At 39.6% G+C, this 13,762-nt stretch overlaps 1 protein-coding gene across 1 annotated transcript; it reads left to right on the top strand.

The window, feature by feature from the left end:
- Positions 1-6,378: 6,378 nt before the first annotated feature.
- Positions 6,379-13,645, top strand: gaa (alpha glucosidase). Its single transcript, XM_063471773.1, has 19 exons — positions 6,379-7,182; positions 7,504-7,655; positions 7,874-8,039; positions 8,209-8,305; positions 8,411-8,530; positions 8,737-8,855; positions 9,228-9,359; positions 9,553-9,663; positions 9,759-9,872; positions 9,993-10,077; positions 10,182-10,299; positions 10,624-10,757; positions 10,924-11,075; positions 11,303-11,451; positions 11,587-11,728; positions 11,888-11,986; positions 12,430-12,594; positions 12,728-12,880; positions 12,988-13,645. Exons 1-19 carry the CDS (start codon positions 6,652-6,654, stop codon positions 13,051-13,053), a joined length of 2,805 nt encoding a protein of 934 aa, XP_063327843.1. The 5' UTR covers positions 6,379-6,651; the 3' UTR covers positions 13,054-13,645.
- The last annotated feature ends 117 nt before the right edge of the window (positions 13,646-13,762 follow it).

The raw sequence follows: 13,762 nt of genomic DNA, 5'->3' as shown, positions 1-13,762 counted from the left end.
AACATCAAAACAGAATATGTATCCAAATGGACTTTAATAAATCATAAAGTCTAACTTCACTTGAATACATACCAGTCATAAATACCAGGTTAAAAGAATTAAGAATTACAGCATCTTATGCATCTAAAGTAAGGCAAAAAAAAAAAAAACCAACTAAAAAAAAAGCAGAAACAGAGTTTTTATTACAGTAGCTGAGCAATGAAAAATCATGCTCACGACCACTCAAATAATCTTAACGGCTCATAAAAGAAAAAAGTTTACTATATAAATTTGTTGCGATGACAAAGTTAAATTTATTGAGCCTGTATTAAGGTTATTTTAAGAAAGTAAAATTAATCCAAATGCACAAAAAAAGAGCTGTACATACAAAACTACAATAAAATAAAAATTATACAGAAATTGTCCTCAGTTTCAGTCTTTGCCAAAAATGGTTACGTTTGTCAACCCAAAAAGCATCAGTAAAAATGAATCAGTGAAGAGCCGTGGTACTTGAAAGGGTTGTAGGTGACAAAGATATTTTCATATGGGTCATTTTTGATCTCCTGATTGCATAAAGACTGCAATATTCCTTGTAGCCCTCTAAATTTTTCTTAATGGCATTCTCTCGTCTTTCTCGATGACACATTTAGGATTCATTTTTTTCACTCCTCCTTATGAGTGTCCAACACCACCATCTGAAGGTACAGGTCCAAAACTCTTAAGGAGCCCTGTTTCTAGCTTAAGTATGACGTAATCTAACTTATTGTTGCTGACAAACACCTTAGTGTTAATGTTGTTCCTGTCTGATTCTTGTTCTTCAAAGTTAAAGACAACAGTAACGTTTACAAATTCACGCCAGTTAGGTAATTTTGATTTGACCCAGTTTTTGAATAAGTGGGCATTCGTCAAGACAAAGTTGTTAAATAGCACAAAGCCTGTCCCCTTTTTTATGAAGGAACCAGTTATGAGACAAACTGACTTGCTCAGTTCGAGCAGCAACATGATTTTGTGAATTTCACTAAAAGACTGTCTGATTCCAAAGTTCTCCTTCCTCCATTTCAGTGTCTTCTGGAAATAATTTTAGGGAATCTGCTCTCCATCCATTGTTTCAGACGTGGAAACTGCTGACAAAGTAGATCATAACCTCCTTACAGCCAAAGCTGCTGCCTGTTTCTTCGATTGCTGTTTTTAGACTGATTCCATTCTGCTGTGCTCTGACTGATATCATTCCACTGCTGCACTCTGCATTATTTGTTGCATGTGGGGGATTCTGCTGTTTCTGTTGCCCAGGGATTGTTTTACTTCTTTTACATCTTTTATTTCCATATTTGCTCCCCGTGGAAAACATATCTGGAATTTGTTATTGCCAAGATTATCAATTACGTCTGTGCACTCAGTCTTACATTTGTCATTGATTTTAACCAGCTGAAAGTAGCCCAGGTCATCGGTGAAGCGACCATCTCTTTTCAAAGCGTCCACCACAGTTATTCCCTTCTCTCCATAAACACAGAGGTACTTGAACTGTTTTAAAGCATAATTTTTTTTAAAAAAAACCCCAAACTTTCTTTCTTTTTTTGGCATTTAGCCTTCCCTTTGTACCAGTGTAAAAGACAGAATAGTAATGTCTTGCCTTAACTATCTTCTTATATTTATTTAAAGGCTTTAAGGCCTCCAGCACTGTGCAAGGTTGAACACAGTCAATGTTGTGTTTGTGTGTGTCGTCTGAACTGGATTTCACTCTGAACTGATGGTCATGTGGGTCCTGAAGGAAATCAGAGTGGGAAAAATGGAAGTTAAAAGCTGTTAATGTACCAAAAAACAAAATGTATTGCATTTTTTTTTCATAATCTCTTTCAAAGCCTTATCATTCTTGTTTTTTTTGTTTTGTTTTTGTTTTGACTTGGATCAAGACAAAAATGACTTTACTCCGAGAGTCTGTTTTTTTGATCTGTAAACAGATTTATCCAAAATGTGCATTCCACGTCATATTTCTGTTAGCATTACCAGTTGAGAAACCACTCTTACACACCTTCTATGAGTTTTTCACAGACATGGAAGGTCATGAAGACATCATCTGCATCTGTGGTTTAGAGGAAAACTTCCAGAAGTGGCAAAGCTTTGCAGAGGGTTCATGTGGGAAAGAAGCTGTAGACAATTGTAGTGTTGTTGGAATGAAAATGAGTCACATTAATGCAACTCTGCAACACATACAACCTGTGAAAGTGTGTTTCACCAAACACTTGCCAGTCTTTGTGGGAGGGACATGTCTTCTCGAAACACATGTAGAGGAACAGATGTACTCGCTGGAGATTCTGACAGTTAATCATTGTAATGAAACATGCAAAGACTTTGTCAGTAAGGAAAAAGAAAACATTGAACACCAGTTCTACCGTGGTGGGAGAGTGACCTGGTTGAATTTCTGGCTTGCTGAGAACAAATATGTTGGCGAGGTCATTGAAAGAGATGCTTATCATGATACTTCCAAACTTCTCAAAGATGCCTTAAAATGCAGTGCAGATCAGGCTCCGGTGAATATCATAAACATCTACCATCACCCAGGAAGTGGTGGAAGCACTGTGGCAAGACAAGTGCTGTGGAACAACAGAAAAAGTCTAAGGTGTGGAGTTGTGAAGCCCTCATATCCAGTTTCTGTTGTTGCACAACATGCAGTTGAGCTAAGAGAATATGAAGAAAAGGATCCACAGAGATGTCTTCCTGTGCTGCTCCCCGCTGAAGACTCAGACAAAGAATATCTAGATGATCTCAAGAATGAACTAGAGGTTGCCATTAATGTTAAACAAATCCAGTATGGTACTCTATGTTTCATTTTGCTGAGCTGCAGACGTTCTCATGATCCAGAGAAAAAATGCAAAGAGTCTCCTTTACAGAATGTGTCTGTCACTCATAAACTATCTGATCAGGAAAAGAGAAAGTTTTTTGTGGCAGGCACTCGAGGAACAATATGTATTGTAACTTTATTGCAGTCTATTTGATTTGATAACAGTATCTTTTGGGTCATTTTGTAAGTGAATTATTGCCAGCAACAGATTTATTGAGAGCTGGTAATTATGGATTTAATTTTCTGCCAAGAAAGAGCATTTAATACTTATTTTCATTAGAAGACTGAATTTCTCAGAATCATTTACTGTAGAGATGGAAGGTACTCATGTTTAGCTAGGAAAAGAAAAGTTTTGCTGGATGGTATTATATATGATCCTCTGATGTTGGTCAGTTTTTTTGTGTTGTACACCCTTTTTTGAAGTCTCATATAAAGGCTATCGTTTCTATAACTGATGTCCGGTCCATTTTCTTGGCTAAGTGGATTTGGCACAACATTTTTTGATGCTGAAATGAGGGAGCAGGATTCACTCGGAGACACAGCTGAATCTGCGAGAGTGGCAGAGAATGAGCATCAGAGGGAGATGGAAAGAACTAAATGAAAACATGGAAAGATAAGATGTCCATCAAATTGACTCCAAAATGGCTCAAACACCAGTCCTTGAGGCCGGTGTCCTGAAACTTTTCCACGTGTCCCTGTTACAGCACACCTGAATAAAATTTGTAGGTCATTAGCAAGAGTATAGCACTTGACTGCTTGCTGAAGTGGCAGCCGCTAACCCTACTCAAGTAAATTTAAGTAAATGTACGCGTTATGTACTTCTAAAAGTACTTTTATTACACCATGTTCATTCACTCATGAGCTGCTGTAACATAAATCAAATAACTGAATTGCCAGCTCAGCATGCAGTCAAGTTCTATACTCTTGCTAATGACCTACTAATTTTATTCAGGTGTGTTGCAATAGGGACACGTGGAAAAGTTTCAGGACCCTGGCCCTCGAGGACTGGAGTTTGAGACCCCTGCTCTAGATAGTGAAATAGAACGTAAGACAGCTCTGGATGACTTGGAAATGGAGATTAAAAGCTCAGAGGAATATAAGGAGCGCATTGTTCTGTCCAAGAGCTGTGCATGGCACATAATTAAAACAAAGGAGGATTACTGCGAATGAGCCGCGCATCAAAGGGTGAGTGACGCTAGCTCCGCTCACTAATTGGCACAGAGAGCATCAGTAAAGCTTCCCAAGCTGATAATTCACAAATATGGAGATGCCAGTTTGTGGCGGGAGTTTTGGAGCCAATATGAAGCTGTTATTCACCATAATGATGCACTATGCAAAACAGAAGTTTCTCACTGGACAAGCAGCAAAGTCAGTTGCAGGGCTGATGTTGACAGATGAAAATTATGACAATGCAATTGAGTTACTGCAAAATCAATTTGGAAGAAATGATGTAGTAATCAGTGCACACATGTCAAAACTGCTGAACCTCACCCCTGTTAAAAATCCTCTGATGTCCACGCTCGGAGGCAGCTATATGATAAATGTGAAATTCAGATTAGAAATTTAGAGTCATTGGGTGTAGTGTCAGAAAGCTACGGGAGCTTGTTATGCCCAATACTGCTAAAGATGATTCCAGATGATATAGCTCTTGAATATAGCCGTCAGAGAAATGAAGATGAAGAATGGAAAGTGGTGGAAATAGTCACATTCCTACAGAAGGAGGTTCACAGCAGGGAAAGAGCGCTGCAGATGACAAAACCATACACTCCACAAAAAACTGAAAATAGGTTTTCTATGTACTATACGCCTCACCATGCAGTGCTCAGAGAGGACAAAACAACCACCAAATTAAGAGTGGTTTTTGATGCATCGTCCAATGAAGAAGGCTGTCCATCACTGAATTGGCTGCTTATTTACAGGGCCAAATTTGTGCTGCTCAGTGTTCTCATTAGAATTAGGGAACATAAAATTGCCTTTCTAGCAGATGTAAAACAAGCATTCCTGCAAATACGTCTTGCAGAAAAGGACGAGACGAGAGATGCAGTCAGGTTCTTGTGGGTCTCAGGTGTACCGAAGTACACGCTCAGTTGAAGAGGGTATCATACAACAACAAATGTCAAAGAAATACTGGCAGCTGCTGCTATGGACCTCTGCAAATGGATGACAAACTCAGCCGAACTGATGCAGAAATGGGAGAAGAGAACCTACATGTTGGCACCTGAGACAAATGGAATAGCATTAAAGGTACTTGGATTAATGTAGAGGCCAGAGACTGATGATTTCACTTTTGACCTTAGGGCACTAGAACTCTGCTTTCATTTCAGAGTTCAATGTGACATTAAACTGCATTATTTTCAATTAAAAAAGGGGAAAAATTGGGGTGTTCTAAAACTTTTGTATGGTAGTGTAATTAACTATTTAATGTTTAAGTTGCTACTATTTAATTATAATAGATAATCCAGAGATGTTAACTTTACTTAGAAAACTATTCTTTAGATAAAAGTGCAAATTAGTAAATTCATGAGCATCTTTTTTTTTTTTTTAAAGATTTTGCATTTTTATATATGTCCTCATAATATATAAAAATAATAATAATGAACTAAATACATTAAACTTCTTTTTTCAGTTTCAGCTTCTACAGTTCTGCTCAAATTAAAAGAATGATTTCACAGTGGAACAAATATCACCTAATAATGCAGACTTAATGGGACAATGCCATTACATCACAGGCTTGATAATTCAGATAATTCGTGTACAGAATAGTCTTAAATTGGTCACATAGTCTGTGCATATCAATATGAAAATGAAAAGTGAAATAAAAACCAACTATGCACCTTTGACGAGTTAAATGTCAAACAAACCCAATGCCAAAAAAGCTGGGACACAGTAAAATATAAAGAGAAATCTCTACCACATAGGGATCTCTCCAGATTCTCCAAATCTTTTGATATTATGTATAGTAGATGAGGAGATACTCAAAGTACCATTTTCTGCCTTGAGGAACATTATTCTGTAATTTTTGATATGTTTTTAAGACTGGTAAATCTCTGGTTTCTATACTTCTGAGATGCTCTTTTTATATTAGTCATGTTACTGCTTCCAGTGAACCTAGTTAGCTGCAAAATGTTTCTCCAGCTGTCTCTTTTCAGTGCCACTTACTTTTCAAGACTTCTGTTGTGGCCATTATATTATTCTAATTTAAATATTTAGTTTGTTTTCTATGTTTTATTGTGAATAAAATATGAGTTTATGAGATTTGCAAATCATTAAACTTTGTTTTATACACATTTTATATAATGTCCCAAGTTTTTTGGAACTGGGGTTGTAACTGCCACTGCTCGGTAAGTTATAATTATTTTATGAAATATAATTAATGTTTTTAATGATAAAAGATAACCAACTGGTTTCTTTTTTCATTTAAACTATCTCTAAGTGTGTACTCTTCTGATAAAATAATTTTTTGATATAATTTCTTTAATTCTCAACAAACCTGTTGCTATTTTGATCACTTTTGTCCCATTATGCTTGCCCTAGTTTTTAGCGTTAGCCTTCATGTTGCTTCATGTTGATGTTTTTGCTAAGTTTTCGGAAAGCATGTTTTTGCTATTAATGGTTAACCTAATTCACTGTAGTCGTCTTAATTTAATGTGTCGCAACTTCACAACAATGTCTATTTTCCGACACTGCGGATAATTTGATTAGAGGGAACAGATAACCGCTCGACACCGGGCTGGGACTGCTACATGACCTACCTACTACGCACTCTACCACTGAATATTTTCATGAAGAGAGCGCAAAGTTCATTTAAGGATCCTTAGACTGAGCAATGCACGATGGGTCTGTTGTCTCACTTCACTGTAGCCGTGCTCCTCTTCGCATTTTCTTTATTAGCTTGTTTGATCATGAACCGCTTTTTCACCAGTGAAGCCCGACAGATTGGGTCAGTTCGGGATGAGCAACATGACATCACGGCACATGGACGGTTTGTTTATAATCCCGCAAAGCCACAGAACAATTCAAGTCGGGATATACACCCTGAAAGATCCCGGAAATGTAATATTTCCAGAGGCAGTGAATGCGCCATGGCCCCAGAGAGTCGGTTTGACTGTGGCAGGGACAAACTGCTCAGCCAGAGCGAGTGTGAGGACAGAGGATGCTGCTACGCTCCTCTGCTTGACTCCGCAGGACCACCCTGGTGCTTTTACCCCCGTGTGTATCCTGGCTATAAAATGGGACCCCTCATACCTACTCCTCGGGGTCAGGGTGCCACACTGACTCGTGCCAGCCCCTCCTACCTCCCCAAAGATATCTCCACTCTAAGACTAGATGACATACAAGAAACAGCAGACTGTTTCCACCTCTCAGTAAGCATTCATCCCCAAACATCAAGACAACACAGTCAAGGATAATATTTTAATTTTATTTTGCTTTATTTTTATGTTTGAAATAGTCCAACAAATCTATAGTATAAAAGCATGTTGTCTTGAATGTCCTTGAATTAACCCAGGAATGAATATTTATGCTGACTTTTCTAGTAATTTTCAAATAAAATACACAAATAAAGAGTCCCACCAGTAGGACAGGCACTACAGTTTGAGAAAAAACTGAGTATTAGACCCTCTATTATTTTACATACTTTGTCATTTCAAAGAAAAATAGTTATCAACCTTTTTTTTTCTATTAAGTTAAAGGACCCATCATCTCAGCGGTATGAAGTTCATCTCCCAGGCAGTGTTCCTCAGAGCAAAGCCAATACACAGAGTGTCCTCTATACCACTGAATACCAGTCTGACCCATTTGGCTTTATAGTGCGACGGAAATCCAATGGAAGGGTGATGTGAGTAGTTCACTTCATCTTTAATGTATTTGAGGATGGACTATATAGTGAGTTTCATCATAGTGTCTGTCAATAACTTACTCTTATTTAGTCAGCTTGTTCATATTTGCTCCGTTATCTCTGTTCATATTTATCATTTTGTGCTGGTAGTTTTTTCATTTCACTTATATGTTTGAATCACTTTAATTTTTGTTTGTACACATCCTCTGCGTGTTTAGTATGAACACCACAGTTGCTCCTCTGCTGTTTGCTGACCAGTACCTGCAGCTGTCTACCACACTGGCCTCTTCTTTTGTGTCTGGCCTTGGGGAACATTACACCTCTCTCCTCTTGGATCTAAACTGGACTTCCCTGACTCTCTGGAATAGAGACATGGCACCTCATGTGAGTCTATTGCAGTGGTTCAATAACAGTCGTCAAACTCAAAGGTTAGGAGCGCCCCCTTCTGGACAGATACTCAAACGATTTAGACTATATGTCTGGCAGCAGGCATTCATATTAAACAGTCTTTTGTAAGCTTTCTTTATGCTGTTGACACTATCTTTCCCCACAGGCTGATGCCAACCTCTATGGCTCCCACCCATTTTACATAGTACAGGAAGAGGATGGCTTAGCACATGGAGTTTTCCTTCTAAATAGCAATGCAATTGGTACTGAGCTCTCTAATCCAACATCCCACATTTTTTAATTCACTTTCCATGGAACAGATTCTAGCATCTGATGCCATTTCACTGACTTCCCAAATGTCTCTGTAGAGGTGATTCTACAGCCAACCCCTGCTCTCACCTGGGTGTCCACCGGTGGAATCCTGGATCTCTACATTTTCTTGGGTCCTGACCCTCAAAGTGTTATACGACAGTACCTTCAGATCATTGGTATGCAGCGTGAGCGTCTGGCTGACATTCACTAACACATTTCCATGCAGTAATAGGCATGTATACTTACCACAAGAGATGTGAAGTTTGAAAATAGTAGATTTGTAAAAGCATGTGAGCGTTTGTGCATTTGAACGAGTCCTGAGGCATCAGAAAAAGAAGGAATGCATTTATGTGTTTCAGAGTTATCATTTATCTGTCCCCAGGCTATCCTATGATGCCTTCTTATTGGTCGCTGGGCTTTCATCTGTGCCGCTGGGGTTACACGACCACTAATACAACCCGAAAGGTTGCACAACGCATGCATGATGAAAACTTTCCCATGGTATGAAGTTCATAGAAGATTCTCCCTCTGTGCATTTGCTTTATACATTTGTTTAAGAAAGTATTCAAAATTTTATTTTTCATTCTAAAATTTCATTTTAGATTGATAACATTAACGATCCATGTGTAACAACAGTAACTCTAATGATAGTTAAAAAAATGAACTGAAGGCAGTTTGTCCTCAGTTTTTCATGTTTATGATTTTAATGTTTACTTTTTTAATTACTTGTATATAAGGTGGCTGATGTGCCAAACTGTCTAACTGAATGAAAATATCTTTAGAAGTCTTAGGCACTCACTGATTTTATGTGGCAGCTGGAGTCTTCATTAAACTACTTTTTTCCTGAGAATATTGAACCGTTTTCACCAACAGGATGTACAATGGAATGACCTGGATTACGCAAACAAGCGAAGGGTATTCACCTTTGACCCCTGGAGATTCGGGGATCTGCCAGAAATGGTGGAGGAGTTTCACAAGAGAGGCATGAAGTACATCCTTATTCTGGTGTGACATCTTTGTGTTTAACAGACCTGACAAACTACTATATACATATATACATTTGCATTTGAAGTCGATGCAAACAAAACATTTTTTCTTGCTTTCACTGGAGCTAAAAGCAGGTATTAACCATATTTTTCCAGTGGAGGGCAGCAAAAATGTCCTAACTTTTGACTGAGGCTCCTCGTTTATGTTACAGGACCCAGGGATAAGCAGCAGCAGCACCCCAGGAACGTACCCTCCCTTTGATGATGGACTTAAAAGAGATGTCTTTATCAAAAACGCTACAGGGCAAATCCTGATAGGGAAGGTGAGATAGGGTCGGGGTGGATGGGTGGGGGGCAATATGTATGTAGCATTTTTTTTTATCTGTAAATGTGGGGTTGTCATATTCTGTATACACAGGTTTGGCCTGGCCCAACAGCCTTTCCTGACTTCACGAACCCAGACACCAGACAATGGTGGGAAGACTGCATCAGAGATTTTCACTCTAAAGTTCCTGTGGATGGTCTCTGGATTGTATGTGTACACAGGACAGGGTTGTAATTCACAAATAATGTGCATGACTTTTTTGAAATGTGGACATTTATTATGCACTATAAAATAAAAAATGCTTTCCATGTTTTTCTTTCCACACAGGATATGAACGAACCAGCCAGTTTTGTGCAGGGCTCGGTGGAGGGCTGTCCTGACAGTGACCTTGAGAACCCACCATACACACCAAGTAACACATTTAAAAGCACATAAACATTCAGATTTTATGTTGTTGTTGTTTTTTTTTATGACAACATGTTATTCTACAAAACTCTCTGAATGGTGTACACACAGGTGTTGTTGGAGGACAGTTAAACTCAGGAACCCTCTGTATGTCGGCTCAGCAGAAGATGTCATTTCACTACAACCTGCACAATCTTTACGGACTCACAGAAGCTTATGCAACACACAGGTTGGGCCAGGATGTGATTAGACACAGTTGCAGTTAGTTGTTTTGTTGTGGATGAAAGAATGAGTAATAAATATATAGTAACACTTTGTAAAAATGATCATTTTATTCAACAGTGATTTGACTGTTGCATAAAAAAAGTCAATAATTTGACATGAAATGACAGAGGTCAAATGTTTTTACCACCTGGTCATATAACTTCTCACTTCCTGTGATGTCTTGTAGGATTCAGGTTTTGAATTTGGGATAATGGTGCCCAGTGTTACAGATTATGTAGCTGTTCTTTGTGGGGGTTTTTTTTATCCTGGGGTTTGTTCCCATCCTCAGTGCTCTGCTGAAGATACAGAGGAAGAGACCCTTTGTGCTGTCACGCTCCTCTTTCCCCGGCATCGGACGCTTTTCTGGAGTGTGGACAGGAGATGTCAGGAGTGACTGGGAGCAGCTCAGATTCTCAATTCCTGGTGAGGAATTGTCATTTCTGAAAGGTCACATGAGCTGGCTTTTTGAGATCCTCTCATCTCGTGCAGAATATTGACCCAAAACATCAGAATTGGAATGTATTTTTGAAGTTACCACAGCTTGATAGTGAATTGACTTAGATGGAGCTTTTGCACCTGTCCCCTCCAGCGGTGCTGCAGTTCAGCCTGTTCGGGGTCCCTCTGGTGGGAGCGGACATATGCGGATTTGGAGGCAACACCACTGAGGAGTTGTGCGTTCGGTGGATGCAGCTTGGGGCCTTCTACCCATTTATGAGGAACCACAATGACAAGCCCAATGCTGTGAGACATGGACGCTGATACTGGTTATGTTTATGGTCTGTTAATTCAGATGCATGTGCAAACTGTTGAGTGACAGTAACTGTCAGGGGAGTTATATGATGAAGAAGAGGTTTATCCAGCATGTTTTTCTTTTCTCGGGTCATGTAGAGACGTCCATCTGTTTCATCTATTATTGAAAAGGAGTAACTCAATCTCTTCACTGTGTGTGTGTTTGTCTTGTCCCTCAGGCTCAAGAGCCCTATGTGTTTGGGCAGCGGGCCCAGGCAGCCATGCGGAGTGCGCTATATCTCCGTTACTCCCTACTGCCGTTCCTTTACACACTCTTCCACCATGCACACGCCTCTGCTGAAACTGTGGCCAGACCTCTATTCATGGAGTGTGTGTCCTCTTCATAGCTATTCTTCCCTTACTTTTTGGTACTCTATTGTAACGCATAAACAAAGCCATTTAGGCCATCGCAGTTCACTTTTCATCTTTCTTTTCCTCTTCCCTGTATGTCCATCGCTCTTAGGTTTCCCAATGACCCTAACAGTCGGACCATAGACAAACAGTTCCTGTGGGGGAGTTCACTTCTTATTAGTCCAGTTTTAGAGCAAGGGGCTGTAGAACTGGCTACATACCTGCCCCCCGCCACTTGGTACAGCCTGCACAATGTGAGTCACTCAGTCATATTCAGCCATCTCTGACAACACCACTAGAATGTATGAGCCACACAATAATAAATCATGTATCAATCATGTATGAACCATGGAGGGACGTGACGTCAGTGTTTACTTGATTTACAACCTTATGTTGTGTTTTGGCCTCTCAAGGGTCAGCCTTTCTACAGTAAAGGGCAGTTCCTGCTCCTGCCAGCTCCTCTGGACACCATCAATGTTCATGTGAGGGAAGGACACATCATTCCCCAGCAGGTGGGTGTTTGTTTTGGGGAAAAAAAGCAAATGTTTGAAGATCTTGATTCTGTTTGGAGACAAAATTTACAGGTTTCATGGAAAAACTGATTTTAAAAAGGGCTTATGCTTGAGTTCAGTATAAAAGAACCAAGCAACACACATCGTTTACTGGATAGTTATTCATTCAGACATTGCAGTTTACCGTAGTCATTATCAGTACATCACTTCACCCTGTGATGCTTTTCTTTATAAGCAATACAACTCTTTGAAGGAATTATTTCGCTACATGGGAGAAATCTCTTTTCATCCACAAAGTCTCTATGATCAAATGTTGACCCATTACTGTCACGACTTCCTAGATGAGGTGTTAAAGTTCAAAACTAGCTGAGACACTTGGAAGAAAAGAGGATGTTTTGTAACTTAACATCATATTTTCTTTGATCTTCCCTTTTCTTGTGCAGGAGCCTGCTTTGACAACCACAGCCTCACGCAACAACCCTTTCTTCCTGACTGTGGCGCTGTCAGCGGGCGGCTGGGCCCGGGGCGACTTGTTTTGGGATGATGGGGAGAGCGTCGACACTTTTGAAATGCAAAATTATTGCTACGTTATCTTCACTGCTGGACAGGTAAGTAGAGATTATTTATATTTCCATATGGAAAGCAGCAGAGACTTTGCTATGCATTGTGATGCACGACTGCTTGATGCAAAAAGTGTGAATGAGGGACAGTGTTTCACACACATCTCTGCCTTTACTTCAGTCTCAGGTTGTGAGTAACCCTCTAAAGCTGAATGGGGCGCTGGACAGTCTGGTGCTGGGAGGGCTGCAGGTTTTCGGGGTGCCTTCACCACCTCGCTACATTTTAGCAAATGGGGAGAAAGTCAGGGACTTTACATATCGCACTGACACCAAGGTGAGCTTTTAACCAGCAACATATAAGCACCACTACTTCTATCATCACTTTACATTTCTTTGCCTCAAATAAATGTTTGTCTTTCTCCTCCCCGTCTCTTCTCGTAGGTTTTAGCAGTGACTAGTCTGGCCTTACCCATGTCAGAAGTGTTTACGGTCCAGTGGGTTCTCTAATACACTGAGTTTCCTTTAAAAGAAAGAAGAAGAAAAAACCACTCATTTTGTGCACCGTAGACTTGCTGCATCTCTTCTTCAAAATTGCCTGGGATTTGGATCAGCAGGTTTGTCGAAAAAAACAAAATAAAACCAAGACATGATAATATCAAAGCACGGTAGCCACCGTGGTATTTCTGGTTTGCATGTCCTAACTGCTACACTCAAAATGGTTTAATGCCTTGAAATGTATTTATTTTTATAACTATTTTAATTGTTTGTATTTTTGAAAATGATTTTTGCATTTATTTCTATGTGAAATAGTTAAAAAATAATTCTAAAATTGTTTGTCTGCAGCACTTGTGTAGCATTTACTATGATGTCACATTTACTGTGTCCTCTGAACAGTTTGATAAAAGCCAACCATGATGTAACTGACTCATAGCTGGATGAATCCTTGGATGAGGGTGATCATGCTCCCTCTGAGTAATTGGACTTGCATGCCCCACTAGTGTATGCATTTGACACAAACTACTGCACACTTTGTATTCTGAGTGGTATGTATGTATGTATGTATGGTTGTATGATTTGCATTAAGCATATTATTCACGTGGGAAATAACCTAAAAAAATAATCAGGTTTGTACTGGCAGGTAAAGGCAGCAGTGCTGGTGTGTGAAGCGCCTCTGACCAACTGCATTCAAGCCTTTGCCAGTGACCTTTAAAACGTC

The sequence above is a fragment of the Pelmatolapia mariae genome, linkage group LG4 (assembly GCF_036321145.2).
Source record: "Pelmatolapia mariae isolate MD_Pm_ZW linkage group LG4, Pm_UMD_F_2, whole genome shotgun sequence".
Classification (NCBI taxonomy): Eukaryota; Metazoa; Chordata; class Actinopteri; order Cichliformes; family Cichlidae; genus Pelmatolapia; species Pelmatolapia mariae.
This window is presented reverse-complemented; position numbering and strand designations above follow the sequence as displayed.

Coding starts and splice junctions, on each gene's coding strand:
- gaa (XM_063471773.1), top strand. CDS start 6,652: ATGGGTCTGTTGTCTCACTTCACTGTAGCCGTGCTCCTCTTCGCATTT. Junction 7,183..7,503: donor CAGACTGTTTCCACCTCTCA/GTAAGCATTCAT, acceptor TTTTCTATTAAG/TTAAAGGACCCATCATCTCA. Junction 10,300..10,623: donor GAAGCTTATGCAACACACAG/GTTGGGCCAGGA, acceptor TCCCATCCTCAG/TGCTCTGCTGAAGATACAGA.